Source organism: Gymnodraco acuticeps, unplaced genomic scaffold (assembly GCF_902827175.1).
Source record: "Gymnodraco acuticeps unplaced genomic scaffold, fGymAcu1.1, whole genome shotgun sequence".
In the NCBI taxonomy this organism is placed as follows: Eukaryota; Metazoa; Chordata; class Actinopteri; order Perciformes; family Bathydraconidae; genus Gymnodraco; species Gymnodraco acuticeps.
The window spans coordinates 2,809,768-2,832,444 of record NW_022990583.1 but is presented as its reverse complement, the minus strand read 5'-3'; the positions used below and the strand labels follow the sequence as shown (position 1 = coordinate 2,832,444).

General features: G+C 41.4%; 1 protein-coding gene across 2 annotated transcripts in view; it reads right to left on the bottom strand.

Moving 5' to 3' along the window:
• The window catches only part of si:dkey-12j5.1 (probable assembly chaperone of rpl4), a 28,633-nt gene extending 6,000 nt beyond the window's left edge, over nt 1-22,633 (bottom strand). The window contains exons 1-10 of one of the 2 annotated variants that reach the window (XM_034228220.1): nt 22,302-22,633; nt 22,036-22,148; nt 21,763-21,909; nt 21,011-21,163; nt 16,773-16,882; nt 16,544-16,667; nt 15,261-15,353; nt 11,535-11,603; nt 7,233-7,286; nt 3,647-3,799 (exon numbers count right to left, since the gene is read on the bottom strand). In XM_034228220.1, the coding sequence (XP_034084111.1) occupies nt 3,647-3,799; nt 7,233-7,286; nt 11,535-11,603; nt 15,261-15,353; nt 16,544-16,667; nt 16,773-16,882; nt 21,011-21,163; nt 21,763-21,909; nt 22,036-22,148; nt 22,302-22,365 (1,080 nt within the window). In that variant the 5' untranslated portion in view covers nt 22,366-22,633. Of the gene's footprint in view, nt 1-3,646; nt 3,800-7,232; nt 7,287-11,534; nt 11,604-15,260; nt 15,354-16,543; nt 16,668-16,772; nt 16,886-21,010; nt 21,164-21,762; nt 21,910-22,035; nt 22,149-22,301 lie in introns of both variants that reach the window. The other variant, XM_034228219.1, reaches the window with a different exon arrangement.
• Nucleotides 22,634-22,677: the final 44 nt, after the last annotated feature.

Sequence of the window (22,677 nt, the reverse complement as noted above, 5' to 3'; positions counted from 1 at the left end):
TTGATAGGAATAGCCATTTTTTGTGGAAAAGTAAGAAAGAAAGTTTAAATGCACCATGTAACTTAAAAATCTAAATGATGCTTTCATTAATGTATGACCCTACAATTCTTTTATTTCTGTGGATGCATAATATAGTGTGTTCCAGCATAGATTATCTGTAAATGCTATCTTTTGTATAGCATGCAGCAGACAAAAGAGTAATAATATGCACTAATGTACCCTTCATCCCTTAATTGATTCTTTACTCCTCTTTCTTTAAAGAAACCTTTCTTGCAGCTCAGAATAAAGACAGGCTGGTTATGTAGTGAAAGCCTAATCATTTCATCATTGTTCACATTCTGTCCAACACATTAAATTCCTCTTTCATTTTACCTCTCCTTTTATTTAATTTCCTAAAGCCTTCATTCTTCTGGCTTGTCTCCTGACCATTATTATTACCTTGTGCACTTTGTCTTTGACTTCCCTTCGCTCACACTACTTTCACATTTGTATCCAAATTACCTTCCTATCAAAAAGGTAGAAGCCTTTTTATACTTTTAATATTGTGCCTCCATGTACTAACGTGTGTGATTTTTTGTAGAAGCTTTACCGCCTTTCAACGTCCCTCTGTATCCTGAGTCATGACCTCCCTAAGTCTTTTTAAGACCAAACACTACTGGACATCTCTTCATTAGTAAAAGCTATATCAAATAAAAAGTATTCCAATAAATGTTCCTGCTCCGACTTCACTCTGGCTCTGTGTGAAAAAATACACATATTTCTTGAAAAGGGCGTGACACTGGCTGAGATTAGACTTTCTTCTGTGTGAGCAGGGCATGTTGCTGGAGTCTCAATAGGGACACACACCAACACACACACACACACACACACACACACACACACACACACACACACACACACACACACACACACACACCACACACCACACACACACACACACACACACACACACACACACACACACCACACACACACACACACACACACACACACACACACACACACACACACACACACACACACACACACACACACACCCACACACACAACACACACACACACACACACACACACACACACACACACACACACACACACACACACACACACACACCACACTTCAGTCCTTTAGTCACATCCTTCGTAGGGAAAGGCATTAAAATTACATGACAAGCACACCTTGGACCAACCCGACCCACAATCTGTGCTCATGGGATGCCCTTTCAGCCCCATCAACAAGTAAAGCTTTTGACCTCCGTTTACCCTAGCTGCCTCTGTGCACACTCACACACCTGTACACACTCACACACACTAACACACATATAGAACGCTGTCCTCTGTGCATACACTGCAGATCCTTCTTCAATCGCACCCTATCTGGCTGAGACTCAAATTCCATTTCACGTCCGGTTTACTATTGATTTTACCCTTGCCACTATTCACCAGCTACACCCCCTGCACCCACACACACCATCCAATTTGTTCCCTTCCTCGCCCCCCCTCTCATTCTCCCACTCCGCTCCTCTCTTACACTTCTTGCTCGTCCTCTCAAGCATCATTCCTTTTTAGAGCATCTCAGCTGAATGTGTGTGTGTGTGCGTGTGTGTGTTTGTGTGTGTGAGAGGCGCACAAGTATCGATCACAGAAGAGATGAATAATGAAGACATTCCTTAACAAATAATTAGATATGCAAGTTGGCACACACAACCATAATTAAATATGTGCATCCACATAAGGTGCTCCTACGCATACCCGCATGCCTTCTCTTTCACAGTGCATGCACACACACACACACACACACACACACACACACACACACACACACACACACACACACACACCACACACACACACACACACACACACACACACACACACACACACACACACACACACCACACACACACACACACACACACACACACACACACACACACACACACACACACACACACACCACACACACACACACACACACACACACACACACACACACACACACACACACACACACACACACACACACACACACACACACACACACACACACACACACACACACACACACACACACACACACACTAAAGTATGCAGAGAAGTGGACTGGCGCCAAAACAAGCCGTTGGGCTTTGAGGCCTCATTTACATGTTGGAGCCTATTTTAACTAGAAGACTGACTCATCGTTAATAATTAACACTCAGTGACGCTCAAAAACAAAGCTCTGATATAAACAAGAGAAAATCGCAACTGCATGATGTATAGATGCACACACATGAGTGAAAGCGGATAAATTAGAAATGAAGTGAACCATGAGTGGGGCTGTTTTCTTTTCCACATTACACTTCACCTTTTCAAGGTCTTTGTGCATTTAACACTCACATTATTCTGAGCCCGTTGCTTTACTCACTCAACAAAGAAAAAGCTCTGCTGTTTACTTGTCACGCTCTGACGGCTCACCCAATGCTTTTGTCAGACTTTCACCTTTTTATCCCTTTGCATTCTTTCTCTCTGTGCAAAAATGATTAGCTACGTAATTGTGCCTATTTCTCAAGTCCAGCTTTTTCATTCTTTATTAAGACTCACAACAAAGCTTGCAAACTCAAATCTACAAGCGCTCTGCGCTATTATTTTTCTTCCCCACAGTTTCTTCCATTCTCCCTCTTGGCAGCTGAAAGCCCACCGCACTCCCGTGTCAGTTGTGGATATTCCCACTGGATGCTGGTTAGACAGGCTTGTCACTACACTGCTGGCCAGAGAGACAGACATCAATATATTGCCACTCTGCTGCCCCTTCTCATCAGTAGGGGAACACAATGTGGCAGGAGAGCAGGAGGGGGGGTGGGTAGCAGGGGGGGAGAGGAAAGTAAAGAGAAAGGGAAGAAAAAAAAGATGGGTGGGGCCTGCCATCCCTCAGTCTGCACTGTCTGATTTACAAGCCTATTGGATTTTAGACTAACATGAATCACGGCCCCATAGTGGCATTGCTCCTTGACAGAATGACAGAATGAATGAGACACACCAAATTGTGTGTGTGTGTGTGTGTGTGTGTGTGTGTGCAAGCAAGGGGGAATGGGAGAGAGACAGGGGTATATTTAAACCTCTTTGAGAATGTGCTTAAAGACATTTCTGTGGTAACAATGGAGTTTAGTTAGAACCCTCTCATGTTAAAAGTACTGCATGTTCTCCTTCTCTTACAATAACTTGTTCTCAGGAGTATTACCTATTGTGACAGTGTAATGGATGTTACTATTTGTGTCCAGAGTTTCTATGTGCAGTGATTGAGGTAAAAGTAGCAATACCGCCTTTTGAGAATACTACATAACGAGTTAAAGTGCTGCATTTCAAAGTATCTAGGTCTTCCATAGAAAATAGTACATATGGCTCTCGGACAAATGTACTGAAGTAAAAGAGTACTAACAGTTCCTCTGAAATCTAATGTAATAGAACTACAAATTATCCTGAAAAGGAAAAACTCAAGTATTAATGTCTCAATTGTATATTCAAGTAAAGTACTTAAAACATGGTCAATAATGGTAACAAATTCAGTTGTATTTATATGTATCAGATGAACTACAGTTTACTGTATCTGCATCATTAAAAACAAACAATCGTTGGTTTCGTTGGCAGATTGTATGACATGCATTACCTTCTTAGCATTGGTCAGGTACGATCTGGCCACCTCCTGCAACGCCTTCCACTCCTCCGTCTCCTCCTCCGTCACTTCTCTTCCCTCTCTTTCCTGCAGTTCTTTGGCTTTCTCCAGCTGGAGGTAGCACACCCAGCCGGAGAGATACCACACCTGGGAGGTACAGAGAAAGAGAGGCGGGTTATGGGGGACGTGAGGCACAGAGACTCGGACAGAGAGAAAGTGTTTTTTGTTGCAGTAAGTGAGCTGTGTGAAACAGATTTGATACCCTCACAGAGCACGGCCGCATGAATTCCCACGTTTTTTTTCTTTTTCCGGTTTCACACATAAAACATGGAATGACACGGATGCGAAAGCAATCCATCACATAATAACAGTCAACCTGATCTAATGCTGACATATACTTTACTCATTAAACAATGCAGCATGAATAATGCACATAAATGCAAATACTGTAGGTTTACAATTAATTTAAACCTGACTTGGCCATCTTACCATCTGTCGCTTCCAATTTGTTTTTGTATCTTTCAATAGCAAAAAATGTAATAACTTTGTTGAACCATATACCAACACATCATTTATGAAAAATAAAAGCCCTCAGGCACACATCTTTGCATTTCAAATATTATCATACTCAGGTTGTGTTGTGTACAATATTAAACTTCCTGATCTTTTAGATGGGAAACTATTTTTGAAAGCTGGATTACAGTAGTGGGCTAAGCGAATTCTGGTTTTCTAATTACACACTGGTGACTATTTTTTATCAAGGTACATCACCATGGTTACTTCAGCTCCATACCTGATGCAGAGAATTAAAGGCAAACATACAAAGATGTTTCCTTAGAAATCACTATTTCTGTTCTACTTTATTCAAGCATTATGTAAGTTAATTTTCTACATTTTTACAAGTAGAACAAGACTATCATCTTAATTTAATACAAAACGTTGGACCCATGCATGTGGCAAATGATAGTGGCCATTTTTGTAAATTCTTCTAAAGCCTCATTTATTCAACATGCCAAGAGTTGGACTGGAGGTGTGTGTGTGTGTGTGTGTGTGTGTGTGTGTGTGTGTGTGTGTGGTGTGTGTGTGTGTGTGTGTGTGTGTGTGTGTGTGTGTGTGTGTGTGTGTGTGTGTGCCTCTCATCGAAGGCCAAAGTTCACTCACCACCCACTGTTCCTCAAGCACCAAGACACAAATATTTGCTTTATTCATTATTCATTGAGGGCAGAGGCAGGAGGAACCTGCACCTCTGCCAAATCAACCATTTAGCTAACAAACACATCAAGCATACCACACTGAATTCAGAATTGCCACTGAGCATGCCGAGTGGGAGGCTACCCCCTGCAGCCATACTTATCAGAACAACAGCAGCACTGGATAAATGTAGTAATGTTGCAGATCCAGCAGTAGGACATTTATGTCACTAAAACATTTTCTGTGAATGCAGAACCCCACGAAAATGTGTTGTTTAAATATGCATACATTAAGAAAGGGTGAAATAAGGTCACTTACACATTTGAACTTCCTTAATAACGAGAAACCAATGTTTCTTTAAAGCTGGTCTACCACAAACAGTTGTGTATGTGGTAAGGTGGCGTGTGCATCCACACAAAATTAAAACATGAGAAAGTTAGCTAATTAAGAACTTTAGAGGATTCACTCTACCCTACCACAACCCCACACAGAAGCACTCAAAATCAAATAAACGCTGCGTCTGTCAATCAAATCACTGAGGCTATTGTCTTTTTAAAGGGAATGCACATCTTAGTTCCCATATGGTGCCGCTGAAGGAAGAACAAAAGCATCATGAATCAACTGAATACCTTTGAAACAAGATTTGCAAGGAACCAGCTGAGTTGTTTGTGCAGACTTAACAATTTATAAGTAAGGCTCCAACTTTGAGATACGCAAGAGCAAGAAGTCGGAGGCGAGAGCTAACAATTTATCTCCTGCACTTAAGAGAGGAAATAAGAAAGAGAGTAAGACAATAGAGGGAAGAGAGAGGGGGAGAGGAGGGGGGGAGCAGGCAAATGTGTCCATCATACACTCCTGACATCACTAGTATGTCTCCAGCATAAAACCAGTGGTACAATCTGCCAAAACACTGTCTGACCATTCCAAGCGGTGACTGTATGCATATGTGATTGGCTATGGGCCAGCTCAAATCAAGTGTCACAGCTGTGTAAGTCTCTGGAGTGAGTTTAAAAGTGCAGCCCCCCGATGACTGCTCTCAATCTGTCAGCTGAGGGGTGTGTGTGGGAGGGCTGAGCCTGAGGGGGAGTGGGGGAGGAAGAGAGAGAGAGAGAGATTGCTGTTCTCCTCTATCTGACACTCAGTGGTACACCTTCACTTAATCTGCCACTGACAGTGGGGATTTGAGCACACTGACAGTGACGGCACAAACTTCCTACTAAAGCGCAGAAAGTACTGCCATTTACATCACTCTTTAATAAGCAGTAATGCAAGGGTGTGTGCACATTTCTTTGTGCGCACACACATAAACAGTGGCTTAGCAGAAGCAACTTAGTGAACAGGTTGAAGTTTGCTCCTTCCCACAAGTATCCATACTGTCTTATAAGAATGAGAATGCCTGCAAGGGGATAACAAAGGCGTCACTTACGGCCCGTCCACACAGCGGCGTGCGTTGAAGCTTCAACACTTCAGCCCATTCACTTTGAATGGGGTGACGTCACGCTTCGCCGAACTGCATTGTGGGAGCGAAGCGTAGCTTTGCTCGCTGCAAAAGTTGAGCAATGTTCAACTTTTGAAGCTTCGACGGAAGCGTCAGCCAATCGAATCATATGCCAGTACAAGCTCTAGCCAATCAAACCGCTGCTTGTGTGTCCGGGGCGGGAGATTCAGGTGATTGGTTGTTGGTCTAGCTTCAGACATGCCCGCCGGCAAGCGACAACGCACGCCACTGTGTGGACGGGCCGTTAGTCCTGTGCCTGGGCAAGTCACACACATATCACCAAAACACAGTTTGCTCAAGAGTCGTCAATTGGTCTGGAAACATTAGCCTGATAGTCGGACTGAAGTAGGTCTGACACTGGGTTCGTATTAACACATTTCTTGCTAGGTGTGATCTTTTGTTTCCTTTAACTCTGGATAATCACTAAGGCAAATTGATGAAGCTGTAGAAGCAGTTGCTAAGAGCTTGAAGTTGTTCACGTTTCATTTGAAATGCAGATTTGAGACTTGTTTCTATAGTCACCGCACAGCTGCATCAACCTCATCCACTCTTTCATCCCTACACTAATGGTTCTTTGCTATGTCTTCATGGATGTAGCTTACTTGCTATTTGTTAGCATAATACCAGACCAACTGATATAAAATGCTGCGCTTGTTTGGCCTTGTCAGCCACCATTCAGGCTAGAGATAGACAGGCCGGAAATACCACACCAATTAATCAAAACATTTGATAAAGATAACGGATTGATAAACTGCTTCAGTTCTGATTTCTGAGTTGACTTTCAGGGGCAGTAAACTCTGCCTTTTCAAACAAAATAAGAAATATGAATAAAAGCTTATCACCACATTTCTTTAGGCAAAACAGCTGGGCCATAATTATTTCATTGCTTACCTGGACGACTTCATCGTCCTCTTCCAGGAGACCCTCCAACACATCTACTGCCACCTGAAGCAGAGAAAGACAGAGAAACAAAGAGAGAGAGTCAATAACATGTAACACTCATCAGACAATATCATCATACAAATAATAACATTAAAGGTTTAACACATTCATCAGTACATATTCATAAATATAGCCTTGACATGAACGTACAGACAAACATGTCGTTATTGCACAAAGTGTGTGCATCTCCCAGAAAGTGCGATCAATCAAGAGGGATCAAAGGATTTGATAAGTGTCTATGAGGTCAGTGTCCCATACACAGCACTTCGATACCAAACAAGACAACAGACATGGCTGTCGATAGACACACTCATCACCAGTGCTTATCGTACAGTCAATAGTCACTTTGGCTGCTCTGTTCGATAGCCCTTTTAATCTATTTACATTCATTAACATATCATCTATTCTTAAAACCCATATAACTCTAAACGATGCATAATAAACTTAAATACCAGCCTGACCCCTCTTATCTTCCATCCCTCTCCTTGAGGTCTAAAATGAGTTTAATTTGAGGTGACCTTTGCCATCGAGCGTCACTGTCTGGGTCGGTTTCTGTGGGAAGTTTATATTACAGAAAGCAGACCTGGACTTGAGGCTGTGTGTTTGTTTTGCTCTGCCTCTCTCCTTGTGGATGCTGTGGTTGTGGTTGGTGTGTGTGTTTTTGTGTGTTTGTGAGGCCCGAGGTGATGATGTATTGATTTTTGTCAACTTCAGGTTGGAGGCGACTGTTAGCCAATCACCCATGGTGAAGGGCAAGAATAAAAGACATGCACGTATCTGTGCACGCACTGACACACTGCTGCATAGTCACACACTACAACAAAGCTACACACAGCAGTGAACACAACAAGCAGCACTTGTTTCTTGTTAAGGCAGACTTATTAGCTGGAGAGCTTCCTCATTTTCTTTTCCCTCACGTTCTTTGGAGTTCTCTCGTCTTTTCATTAAGCCGGTTTGCTTCCGGTGGCGATAAAGAGGTCAGTTGCCAGGGAGTGCCAGGTTAATTGAGATTATCTCATTAAGAGTGTGCAAATGTGCATGTCAGGGAGTCAGTTGATTGATTGCTGGACCAATTATCTTCTGAAAACCCATTGTATTAAATTAATTAATGACTGATTAAAAATACACAAACAAAAACACCTAATCCCAGTTGATGATGAATAGATTCATGTCCAGCGTCAGAATTATCTACTTGACTTTCACTGTATCACACACAACCTAACACACACACAAACACACAAACAGTCATTTGTGCTGGGCACTAGATATAACAGATAAGAATAAAGGTCTGTATGGGTTTTAAACAACTGATAAGACAGGCCATTTTGGAGCAACAAAAATAGAAGAAGAGATATCTGGGAGCAATGATAACCAATATATCATCTCCAACTGTACTGCTTCCTAACTACACTGGTCAACCCGGGGGCTAGTGATTAAAGATTCAGAGATTCTTAAACCTCTTCACGCTCTAAACAACAACAAGATTAATATTCGCGAGGAGATAAGGGGAAGAGAGGGGGACTACGAGGGAAAAAGTGTGAAAATTAGAAGGAAGGGCACAAAAAGGATCTTAATAAACAATGCAAGACTGGTCCATGAACAACAACAGTGCACTGTAAAGACAAACACACATTGTAAAGACTATACATACATGCTGCCCTCTTTATTTAAAGACCTCTTACAGATTTAAAAAAGCAACAATCCTGGAAGCCACTCATTGATAATGGCAATTTGTTGTGTGTGTGTGTGTGTGTGTGTGTGTGTGTGTGTGTGTGTGTGTGTGTGTGTGTGTGTGTGTGTGTGTGTGTGTGTGTGTGTGTGTGTGTGTGTGTGTGTGTGTGAGATCTCCAGGCAATTGTGTTTAACAGAATGATTTTACCAGAGCGCACAGCAGTGACAGGAGAAAGACAAATCACTTTACAAGCGAGGGCAAACCGTATCTCCAACACACAGAAACCCATACAAAAATGCAAACACACACACTCACAGACAGACACACATGCACACACAGGGACATCTAAACTTAAGTAAATAAATCATTGGGATGTCAAAGCTAACAGTTATTTCAAGCAACATTGGAAAGTACAAGCTCCATCGTGAACTAAATTGAAGAATAGAAATATTCAAGGGAATACATGAAAGCAAACAAGAGTGACAACGACCAGAAGAGTGACTAACCATCATCTGCGTGTGACTACTCTGAACAGACACGTCAATGGCTGCCAGAGGAGGCCGTCTGTCTGTCTGCTATGTGGCATGTGAATTCTTAGTGGTGAGGGGTGATGATGATGATGATGATGGTGGGGTGTGTGGTATATGTCTGTGTGTTTGACAGTGACTTGAGAAGACTGCAGACTCTGAAGCCCGCATAGTTGCCACAAAGCACTTTTGCTAAAAAAGCAGGCAACATGTACGTTTCATAAAAAAAGATTGATAAACCACTTCTTTTTTTTTAAACATGATTTTATGGATAGTCTTTGAAGTTCGGATTAAATTAATTGCTGAAAACTTGTTTAAGCTGATTGTTTAGATCAACCAATGGTCCAAAACCGTATAAAACCCAAACACTTATTACTCACAATGACAAAAAGCAAAGAAAAAACTGCAAATTGTCTCTTGGGAAAATTGTTGGTGTTCTTGCTTGAAAAATTATTTATAGGATTAAGAGATTTAAAAAAAGCAAATACGATGCTGCTCGTCCTGCACTTCTATATAAAATAAGTATTTTAGGGATTTCTTTGGAGAAGACGCACAACTATCTATTTTGTGATATATCGTTTCCATCATGCTATACAGTTATTTTTCCAGAATAACTATGGAGATAATATGATAACAGCCAGATATTTTGGCAAATGCAATAACTATTATTTTTGCGAAATGACTCATTTGATCAAACTACATAATTGGACTGAATGTACAAGCCCAAACTGCAGTCATCATACAAAGAGCTTAATCTCCAACAGAGAAAGACAAATGCTTTTTGGCAAAGAACAAAGTAGTCCTACCACTTTTGCTATTCTAAAATTAACTGTTATTTAGCACAAATAACCACATTCTCTAGGCAGGAACAGGAAACTCAAATATGCCTCGTACCGGTATGTTTCTTTGGCTTATACATTAAACACAATTTCAAAGCTTGGCTGAGTTTGAAAGAACAAACTGAAAAAATACAGGCAAATGGAAGCACTCTGGCACCCTGCTAAAAAGGTGGCAGAGGAAGCACACAACTTTATACAGAGTTTAGTTGTGAATAGCTATAGTCCATAGGGAGAGATAAATAGCACAAAAATGAGTGAGGGTGTGTGTATATGACAGTGCAGGAGAGGAAGGAAAGAGAAGAGGGTATGTTCATTCTGCGAAGTCCCAGTCTGGGAGAGACAGAAAGAAAATAACTTGCTTCTACTTCACTCCTATCCTTAAGCTCAATTTCCATCAGACCTTTCACATGGCTGATAGCCAAAAGCAAATATGTCCAACCTTGCCCATGGATGTGTGTATGCCTGTGTGTGCATGCATACAGCAAAATAAAGCACACACCTAATATGTGCTGTTTGCGTTTCGGTCTTGATGACACCAAAAGGAGTATGAAGACAAATGACATGTCAGAAACTGTGGACCGAGACGTTGCATTTTACTGATGCACATGACAGACCATCTCCCCCATGTGTGTACACACACACACACACACTGCAGCTGAGCCGTTTAGGATAGATGGGAAAAATGGACACAGTTCTCATTTCCTGTCTGTAATAACCATAAACCACTCAACAAGAGTGACTACAAATTAATCACTGGATCACAACAGAAAATAGCTGAACCACCGCTGGTGTCGCAGTCACAGTAATCACAGAAAATGACTTGAAGCCTTAATGACTGTAAGGGGTTTAGCCCCGAACTGAAGGCATGGAGCCACTGATTCAAGGCCATTCATTCTGGAAATTGACGTGTGATCTAGAAGTGCGCCGTATCACAGATATGGCAGCAATTCATTAGACTACAGCATCCTTCCTTTTTTTTCTTCCTTTCTTCACATCCTTCCTCCTGTGCTGCCCCTTACCTCTGTCCCTCTCTGTAAATACCACTCTTCAATTATTGACACTGAACTCTGGAAGGGATAAAGACCAAGCATGGCCTTTCCACCTTCACCAGAAGCACATTCATATCCACACATGCACACACAAACACACACAAATGCCAGGCACCCCTATTAACAGAAAACATACAAAGACCAAAAAAAGCACATCATTTTACCTCAAATTCCTCAGATTCAAGGAGCAGTTTGGCTGTGGTGACACGTGACTCGTATGGAGGGATCTCATTCTGGGGGGAAAAAGACAACACCGTCATCTTTACAGTGTTTACACAAACATAGTTCTTCCTTTGTCTGATAATGCCACGATCCAATTTCAAGGTACAAAACATTCTGTAGCTATGTGGCTGTTAATCACAGCGAAAGTGTGGGCAGGCTGGGTTCAGATCAACCTGCTCCTGAAGATAAGAGTCACAGCAGTTGTGCCACTGGGATTTCTTTCATATCAACACCCCCTTCCGTCTTATTTATACCACCGTTTCTCAATATTTGAATGTAAACGCAAGTGCCATTTATTTGGTGTAGTTGAGAACCTACCCTGCGTTGACATTAGAGCCATTTATTTCTTATTGCCAAATTCCCTGTAGTAATTTACTTACTTATCCTTTATACACTTTCCTGGTTGCGCCTTGTGCTTTAATATCTGCTCTGTGTTTACACAGGCTGTTACGGTTGCTGTTTCTGTCTGCTCATTAATCTGCCTGTGAGTGTTTTAGCTGTGTGTGTAATATTTAAATAAGCTGCGAGGTAGTCCTGATACAATTGGCTGTCCCGCCCTCACAACGTCTGAAACGGTGACCACTTATAATTGTTACCAATTCCACTCTGGTCGTGTCGCTTCCCTTTGGTTCCCCTAGCCCAATAGGGAACGTAACACGTGGGGGCTCTCGTCCGGGATATTTAAATTAATTCCTGGGGTTATAGGTGGTTTTCTTATAGCTATACATTTTGTAAAAACGTGTGGGCGGTACACCCGAGAATGGCATCCATCACTTTAGAATCGTTCTTGGTCTGGCCGTCCTATGAGGAGCTGGATCGGTGTAAAAAGGACGATTTGATGGAGATAGCGCGGCACTTCAGTCTTGTGGTGAGTCGGCAAATATTAAAAAAAGAGTTGAAGGCATTGGTAGTGGATGAGATGGTGAGAAGGGAATAAACTCAAAGTCCGTCTCGCCCGACTACAGTTGGAAGCTAAAGACAGGCAACTTCAGTTGGAAGCTAAAGACAGGGAGCAAGACAGGCAGTTTCAGTTAGAGATAAGGAAAATCGAGGCAGATAAGGAAGTCTGGATCCGGATACGGCAGATGGAGCTAGACTCCGAACTGCGCGCATCCGGTGTTGTTGGCAATCCTAGAGAAAGCTTTCCAATTCCTTCTCATCCACCTGCCTTTAATGTAGGGAAACATATTGCATTAGTGCCGGTTTTCCGTGAGACTGAAGTGGATGCATATTTTGGTGTGTTTGAACGCATTGCAGCGGCACTACAGTGGCCGGCTGAAGCCTGGGCTCTGTTAGTGCAGTGTAAACTTCACGGGAGAGCTCAGGAGGCGGTTGATGCTCTTTCGCTAGAGGATAGTCTAAGTTACGACCTGGCAAAGCGTGCCATACTTAGGGTGTACGAGCTAGTTCCCGAAGCTTATCGGCAGAAATTTAGGAATCACAGAAAGGGTTCTAATCAAACACATGTCGAGTTCGCCAGGGAGAAGGGAGTGATGTTCACTAAGTGGGTTGCTTCATGTAAAGCGGTGGATTATGCTGCTCTGAGGGAACTGATCATGTTGGAGGAGTTCAAGAGATGTTTGCCTGATCGTATTGTGGTATACTTGAATGAACAGAAGGTAAACTCTCTCTCTCTGCTGCCGGTGTGTTAGCTGATGAATATGTGCTTACGCATAAATCTGTGTTTTCTCCTGTTTATACTGAGAGGTCCCGTAGTGTGTCCGACGCCCCAGTTACTGGGCCGTTGAATGTGCATGACGTAACTACAGAGGAGAGAGAGTGCTATTATTGTCACCAACCTGGACATGTCATCGCCAACTGTGCAGTTCTGAAGCATAAAGAGCAGCCACAAAACATGTCCCCTCCAAAAAGTATCGGTCTGATTAAAGCAGAGTCATCCCTTATCCCTGCAACTGACCGTGACGATGGTGAGATAGATCCCTGTTTTAAGCCTTTTGTGTTCGAGAGGTTAATATCCTTAACTGGGGAGTGTGCCGATCAGAGACCTGTGTGCATATTACGAGACACCGGAGGCGCACAGTCTGTGATTGTTGCCTCCACACTGCCATTTTCTGAACAGTCAGCCTGTGGTTATGGTTCCACATTATGCGGCATTGAGATGGGTTATATCCCACGGTCCATACACAAGGTACATGTACAGTAAGACCTAGTAACCGGTTTCTACCCAGTCGCTGTGTGTCCAGCGTTACAGTTAAAAGGGATAGTGTTTTTAATGGGAAATGACATTGCGGGTAGTAAGGTGACCCCTGCACTCAGGGATGACTCAGATGCTTTCTTGCCTGATCCTACGATTGTGCCGGTGCTCCCAGACAAGGTTGGCAGGTTGGCAGACAAGCCTTTCGACTTTCCGACTCTCTCAGTAACCCGAGAGTGTCTGCTGATTTATCGGATATTCATCTTAGTTTTGGTGCTAATTCTACAGCACGTTGAGATCTGGGTAGGACTCAGCCTGTGGCCAATCATAGTCGTGTTCCTCTGTTATGATCCCTACGTAGCCTGTCTTAGCGTACACAAGCATGATCAGTGTCTCATGCGCTGGGCTCTGATCGTGCGGGACTACAAAACAAGACATCCGTCTTAAACAGAGCTCAGAGAACGCGTTGGCTGATGTATTGTCCAGGTTAGTATGCGATGTTCGGGTGTGATATCAGGTTGGTTTAGTGATGTTAGTGTGTGTTATTAGGTAGATTTGTTAGTGTGCTTGGTTCACAAAGCTGTGGGTTTGTGTCTTAAGGGGGGGGTGTTACGGTTGCTGTTACTGTCTGCTCATTAATCTGCCTGTGAGTATTTTCAGCTGTGTGTGTAATATTTAAATAAGCTGCGCAGTAGCCCTGACGTCATTGGCTGCCCATCCTCTGGTCTGCCTCTGAAGATCGTGATTGGAGCACGCCGGACCCAACGTCTTCCAGTCGCAGCGCAGCGCCGGCGCACACTGCCGGCGCACACTGCCGGCGCACACCTGCTGCAGATGATTATAAAGCCCGGGAACAACTACCACTCTGGAGGCTCTGTTGAGTGAACAGACGCCTCTCGCATTTTGCTCTTCATTCTGTGGTTAATCTTGTGTGTCTATCTCCGTGTGATATTGTGTGTTAGTAGAGTGTAGAGTAGGTTAGTTAGTGTTTAGAGTATAGTTAGGATTTGTGACTGTTGCCTTTAGTTTAGCTGTGTTTTGTGTAGACTCCCTTTGTTAGTTGTACCACTCTTGAAGTGAGGTTTTGTTTCGTTCTTTAGTTAGTGTACTAGTATTTATTTTCCCCACATATAACTAGACTCCTGTGTTAGAGTCCTTCCTTTGTTTGTTTCAGGCTGCCTGCCTGCCTTTTGTTTACATTGCTGTCTAAAATAAACCCCTTATGATAATTACCAATACCAATCTGGTTGTGTTGCTTCCCTTTGATTCCCCTAGTTCAGAAGGGAACGTAATACAGGCACATAGACAAACAGAAAAGCACACAGGTTTGTGAAGTATTTGTTCCATCTTTTTATTTGTATTATCCCTTGTTTCATTATCTCTTGCTTTTTATCTCTACTTCTGTCCTTATGTTTGTGCTCACTGCAAAGCACACTGTGACAATCCCCCTTTATAAATAAACTGGGATCTTATGGTTGCTGTCAGAAAAATATGAAGCAAAGCTCCAACTCACCTGCATGTCTTCATCTGTGCTGGAAGAAGCTGCATTCTGTTCCTGTGCAGGCAGCCACAATCCAACACTTTTCAACAGGTACTCTTTGCCTTCCTGAAAACAGTATAAGGCATATAGGTGTAAATGCATGTGTATATGTATGACTGTGCAACTAAACCCCAAAATATATCATATGTATACACTCACAGATGAGGACAACCAAATTAGCTTAAAAGGAAAGATTTTTAGTTTGCATCATCCAGTACATGCTGGATCATGAAAGCTCCATATATGTCAATGGCCATTTGATATATAAAGACTATTTTATTTTCAAAAGTATCACCTGAGTATTCAAAAATAGTTGCCGGTTGTGGGATGCTGTAGTGTGAATGGAGCGAGCCTGACCCCTACAGTTTACAGCTAGTATTACAGATCCACTTCATTCCACAGATCTCTTGTTTTCCCTCAGTTTGGTGATGTAAGAGCATGAAGTACTATTTGCGGTCATTTGCGCCGCTTTTTAGATAGCTACACCTGCCAATAAAAAAAAAGCACCTTTCTATTTCCTATGCAAAGGTCAGCCAGGATGATCTAAAGACACTGTGAATAATGTTCACTATGTTCTTACTTCCTGTATTAACTGGTTTCCAGGTAACATAGGGAAAGGTTTATGATATTTTAAATATGAAATCCTGTCCTTACAGTAAAACAAAATGTCAGCTTAGGAGAACTGGAAATTGTTGAAAATGATGTGTTATTGAACTCAAAGACACATTAGTGAGTTGAATAAGTCAAATTTTGCAAAGTCCACTTTCAAATACAAAATGGGAAGCATTCTTAAGCATGCTCTACAAAAGTGTGTTAGAGAAATGTTTGGATTGAATGTTGTCTGCCTTTATTAACAGTTAGTAAATCAAAAATACATAAAATATAATTAACAAATTGTTCCAAAGTCATTATCAGATACTTCATGCTGTGAAGTTCTTGTAGAATATTTTCTAAATGAGTCCAGCAGGCTGCTCTTCCATCTCTCTCATTTATCAGATGACTCTATGACCTCAATGATCTGCCCAGTAATTAACATTCCTATCGGCTGACCTATCTGTGTGTGTGTGTGTGTGTGTTAACGAAAGTGTCCATCTGCTGATTAATGGCATACAATTCAATTTGTTCAGAATAATTAACTCAGCAGATTCTTGCTGTAATGTCTGTGGCGATAACTCATCGTGTGTGTGTGTGTGTGTGTGTGTGTGTGTGTGTGTGTGTGTGTGTGTGTGTGTGTGTGTGTGTGTGTGTACACTGACCTGGTTTCTCTCTGTACTGAACAGGTAACTTGCCATGAGCTGTAGAGCCTCAGGGTTGTCATGGTGATACTGTAATGCTCTCTCAATGAGTTCTTTGCATTTGTCTCCAGCCCCCTCTTCCATACTACATTCACACACCAAAAAAAAAAACCCAAATATCAATTCATTACCGAGGCAGTAACAGGAAATGGGATTATACAAGTCAAGAGTTTAACTTTGTGTGATCTACCAGAGGTCGGTGAGATAAACCTCTGCCACTGAGCAGTAGGCTACACAAACATCCTTCGCTGTGGGGAGCTCAGCGTCTTCATCTGCTGGGGCAGCAGCTGCAGCCTCAGCCTGCTGGAGGAACAGAGAGCAGATGACTTAAAGGGGACCTATCATGCAAAATGCACTTTTGTACGTCTTTTATACATGAATATGTGTCCCCGATGTGTCAGGGAACTCACCAAGTGTCAGAAAACACAACCCTCTCTCTTTTCCTCCATACCCAAATCTCTAAAAACGGGGCTGCAACGGATCTGATACAGACTGATACAGATTTGAACTAGAGAATGCAATTCCTGAATAAATTGCTAGTGGGAATGCTTTATGCTGAAAAGCTGACGCTAAACTGCTATGCTGAAATGTAATGTGTAAGAAGAAAGTGAATCATTTAGATTAAAATGAAATGTGTAAGAAGAAAGTGAATAATTTAGATTGAAATGAAATGTGTAAGAAGAAAGTAAAGAATTTAGATTGAAATGATACATGAACACTGGGGGCTTGAATACGTGATGAGAAGAAAATAAAGTAAAAAGGCTTGGAAAAGCAGCAGAATATTTGAACCGGAAACTTCTGAACTAAGTTGATGGCGAATGATCTGTCGCCATGGCAACGGCATTTGATGACACCCCATAATATGCTTAGATGCGTTGATGGCTGCATCGTTACCAAACCTGTGAAGTCTTGGGCTGTTTGGAGTATTTTCACTGAAGTTATGAGAAAACCGTGTTTCCAGGCGTGCATTTTGTTGCCATGGTAACGGCAATTGAAGAAATCTCAAAACTGTCCCGTAGATGTCTTCAAGGCTGGACTGTGAGCACACTTGAGCACTTTTTGAAAATGTTCATAGGAGTTATAGCGACATCATGTTTTATGGCGAGGGATATGTTTCCATGGAAACAGCATATGGTGAGATCTCAGATTTGGCGTAGAGCTCTTGAGGCATGGACCGGTGATATACAAGTGAAGATTGGGGGACAATTGGACCGTGTCCGTTGGACTTACAGCGACATCCTGTTTCATGGCGAGTGGTTTGTCGCCATGGCAACGGCATTTGATGACACCCCATAATACGCTTAGATGCGTTGATGGCTGCATCGTTACCAGACCTGGGAAGTTTTGGGCTGTTTGGAGTATTTTCACTGAAGTTATGAGAAAACCGTGTTTCAAGGCGAGCATTTTGTTGCCATGGTAACGGCAACGGAAGAAATCTCAAAACTGTCCCGTAGATGTCTTCAAGGCTGGACTGTTAGCATACATGTGAAGTTTGAGCACTTTTTGAACATTTTCATAGGAGTTATAGTGACATCATGTTTTATGGCGAGGGATGCGTTTCCATGGAAACAGCATATGGTGAGATCTCAGATTTGGCGTAGAACTCTTGAGGCATGGACCGGTGATATACAAGTGAAGATTGGGGGACGATTGGACCGTATAGATTGGACTTACAGCCTCATCGTGTTTCATGGCGAGTGGTCTGTCTCCATGGCAACGGCATTTGATGACACCCCATACTACGCTTAGATGCATTGATGGCTGCATCGTTATCAAACCTGTGAAGTTCTGGGCTGTTTGGAGTATTGTGTTGCCATGGCAACGTCATTTGAAGAAATCTCAAAACTGTCCCGAAGATGTCTTCATGGCTGGACTGTTGAAGTCTGCTGCATGTCAGTTGGAGTGATGACATCATCGTGTTCCATTACACAGGTTGTTTATACTTGAGCTAACGAGCTCTGTAGAGATCACAGGTTTCCATTGTTCTGAGTGAGAGATAAACCTCTTACATGTGAACGTTTTGTGGAAGAACCGTAACAGATATCTGTGAAATTTCAAAACGTGAAGCTTGTCAAGGAAGTTGAGTATCTGAAGTGTAATTTTTGTGTAGTTTCGGGTTAATAATGTGGCCTTTTTGTCAGTTTAACTAAAGGTGTGCGGCTGCTACCGTGAGGAAATATCTGCCTGAAATTACAATGGGCTTCAATGGAGGAATTTTGAAAGCTTTTGTCACTTCATGCCCTCAAGAGGCATTTTGTTGAATTATTTTGCTTAATTATTTGTCATTTTTCAAGCTACGAGATGTTTTCCTACGTTTTTCATGATAAATTATGTCCCAGGAATGTAGGGTTTGGGAATTATGGCAGTTTTAAAAAAATATATGAAGGCAAATTTCAAGATTTCCTCCCCTCTAGCTGTGACATCACGCACTCTAGTTAATGTTAAAATCTGAAGAAAACCTCTAAAACAAGGTCTGAACAATGTTTAATATCTCTAAAAGTAAGAATCAGATTTAAAAGTTGTTTTACACAAATAATGTCAGAAAGATGTGTAATATTTTAAAGTTGGAATGAGGTTTCTGAGTGAAAGTATGAATGAACAGTTAGCAGTTGAATTTGCGTGAAGATTTGTTGAAGTCTGAAGATTTCCTCCATTGACTTCAATGTTAAAAATGTGATGCATTATGGGATGTATCTCTGGAATTATGAAAGTTATGAATGAGAAAAGTAATAGCCATCGATTCCCGACCGAGCTGAACGTTTTGATGTTTGAACGGAGTTTCTGCGATGTTCAATGCGGGAGAAGAAGAGGACCAAAATACCGGCGGAATAATAATAATAAACTTTTCGTCCGTAGAATAACAGTTAGTTGGAATGCTGTTAACAGCATTCCCACTAAAATATCTCTGACGTCAGAAACAAGGAGCTCCGCCTATATGGGCAACTCTCCACCTATCAGGGGAATGAGAGGTTGCCGTGGCATGGTAACAGCATGGTAACAGCATGGTAACAGCATGGTAACAGCATGGTAACAGCATGGTAACAGCATGGTAACATGACGCTCGTGCCTGGTCAGCTGCAGCTCATTTGCCACAGAATCAGCCCTTGCAAAAACAGGGCTGGAATACAGCAAATAGAGCGAAATGAGGCATGGCTAAAATGCATGATCTGTTTGGTATTTTGAAAAAAAAACTTCACAGACATGTTTTATATAGGTATGTTCCTACAATATATTATTCAAATATAGCATGATAGGTCCACTTTAAAGATTCTTTACTTATAAAAAAACAAAAATAGTGAACATGGCATGCACATTTGTAATATTATTAACAATTAAGTTATCCAAAAAAACTGCACAACTTCCCTTCTCTCCCAGATAAACTCTATCTAAGTCATACAGGTAATATTTCAACATATTAGAGAAGAAAAAGAGCAGTTGTAAATAATGACATTAATGGTGGGTGAATTCCATTTAGCTACACTGGTAGTGTCAATGACCAGGACCCTAACTTCTTAATGGGACACTTAAATCTAATGGAGCCATTGTTTATGTTATAAGTGACAGCAGCAGCATTGCTTTTCTTTTTATACAATTCAAAATATCAGCTATAAAAAAAATACCTTTGAAGATCTAAATTATACAAAAAATGTGTGCCTTTCCTTGTTATCCTTTCTTAGCCAAAATCAAATTATGTGAGAAAGTCCTCGGAAGCAGACTCCTAGAATCATGCATATGACTTATGTCCCTGCATAGCAGGACTGAAATCCAATATTTGGTCTATTTTTGGAAGTACTCACAACTTCAATAATTCCTATTTTGATAGCCTAACTCTCTGAACTACTTTAAGTAAGCTCCACACTTCCCAGCAACAACTGGAATATGCCATACTTAAAGCAAAAACACTTACACTCACTGGAAAATACAGAAACAATGTCACTCTAACAACGGCTGAGCTCATTAACAGATACTTCAGAGAGAACCAGATGTGTCATCAGGGACAAGCTTGAAGAATTTAAAGAAAAAACCTGGAACCCATTCCTTTTATATTTGGAGTAAGGTTGTTGTGTGGAAAACACTTAAACAGAACACATTGAGAGGGAGGAAAAGGAAAAGCTGGTGGTAACTTTTTGATCTTTTTGCATTTGTTTAGTATTTTGTGTTGTTTGAGCAAATTTGAAGGTGTTATCAATTACAATTGCTGTATACGATGAGCATGACAGTGCTTTAAAATAAAAAAGTATTAATAAGTAAAATGATCAAGATACTATTGATAATTATTCATATATTGTTCAACAGCACCCTCTTGTGAAAATGAATACCATTACACTAGCATTAAGCCTTGGGTGTAATGGCATTTCTGCTTAGCTCATGAAGAGTATGTATATATAACCATTGAGGGAATGGAAGTAAGTATAGCGCTTTACTCACTGTGGTCTGGGCTTGTTTTTCCAATGCAGACAGCAACACTTGTATTCCTTTAGTGTAGAAGTCTACAGACTCCTGGCCGGTGTTGATTTGTCCTAGATACATGTACTTACTGTGGCCTACATCTGGGCTCAGCTCCACTGCACGCAAAAAAGCTTAGAGATATTTGGTCAAGGAGGCTCACTCAAACAGAATGAACATTTAACAGGGTTTAAAGGTCACCTATTATGCAAAATCCACTTTTTCATGTATTTCATACATAAATATGTGTCCCCTCTGCGTTAAGAGATTCTGAAAGTTTCGCTCACTTTTTGTCCTAATCCATTTATATAAAAACCTGTCTGAAAATTAGCTGATCAGATTTTGGCCACTTTATGATGTCATAACGATTTTTTTTGGCTTGTGTAACCATTAGCCAATAACCAACCAAGGTAACACTGAATCTCCTCCTAGAGCACCATTGTGTTCTTTTTAACCAAATATCTCTCAGAGGGGCGTGGGGAGGGGCTCCTTATCTTCATCTAAACTAAAGTAACAGACAGAGAATCAGCACTTTTGATACAGGGCTGAAACAGAGGGGATTATGGGATGCTACAATGCATAATTGTTTTGGTATTTCGAGCCAAACACTTCAGAGACATGTTTTGCTTATAACTGAGAGAACTATAATATATTGATGAAAAAGAGTATAATAGGGGACCTTTAAATTAAACAACTGCACATTCAAAAAAAGAATAAACCTGCATAAAGGATATTTCCTTAGCTTTTTCTGTGTCTCCTAGTTCAGAGCAGATGTGTCCCTGCATGTCCAAGGCTTGTAGGTTTGAGGACTCCACATCCAGGGCTCGTTGACAGAAAAGGCGAGCCATCTCAAAATCAAAACTGTCCATGCATTCCTCTGTCTGTACAACAGATAATCACATGGTATAACAACAAAAACATGCACAAGATAATCATTAGTCAAATACATTTCAAATGGCATCACTATTTCTGGTTAGTCTTTGTTGTGTATGTCTTGTCAATATCACCTTTTCGAGAAGCTGCAGCACAGAGTACTTCTCAGCTGACTTCTTCTTGGCTTTTTCATGTGCTCTTAGTTTCATTCTTTCCTGAGGTGACACTCCAACAAATCTTGGATCCACTGGTAAAAAATAAATAGAGAGACAGGGTTAGTTTTAGCTTATTTTGTCTGGTAAAGAGTTGGAATGTAAAGCAAAGCATGACTATTTGCTGTATGATAGGTTTAGGCAACTGTAAATAGCTATCAACATGTTGAATCATTGAACACAATTACGGTTTGGGTTGATGTCTTTCCTCTTCGGCTTGCCTTTCTTTTTGCCCTTAGCCTGTCCTCCCATAGTGGTGGAAAATATGTTTTATATTTTCCGGAATTCTGTCTTAAACACAGACTTTCCCAAAGTGTGAATATTACACGCGTGTCAAACAAGAAAGGATTGCAGTACGCATGCTCTGTTTCGTCACTGGGTGGCTGCTACGGAAAGAGGTAAAGGACAAGCTAAACGGTTCTACAATAACGTTTTTTTTACTATGAAATACATGACAGTGACACGTTTTTTGCAACATTGCGCTCTAAACCTGTGCTTTAAAACTGAAAAAGCCTATAAAAAAACCAGAACTTAAAATGTCTTTCTCCAAAGAACGGATAATTT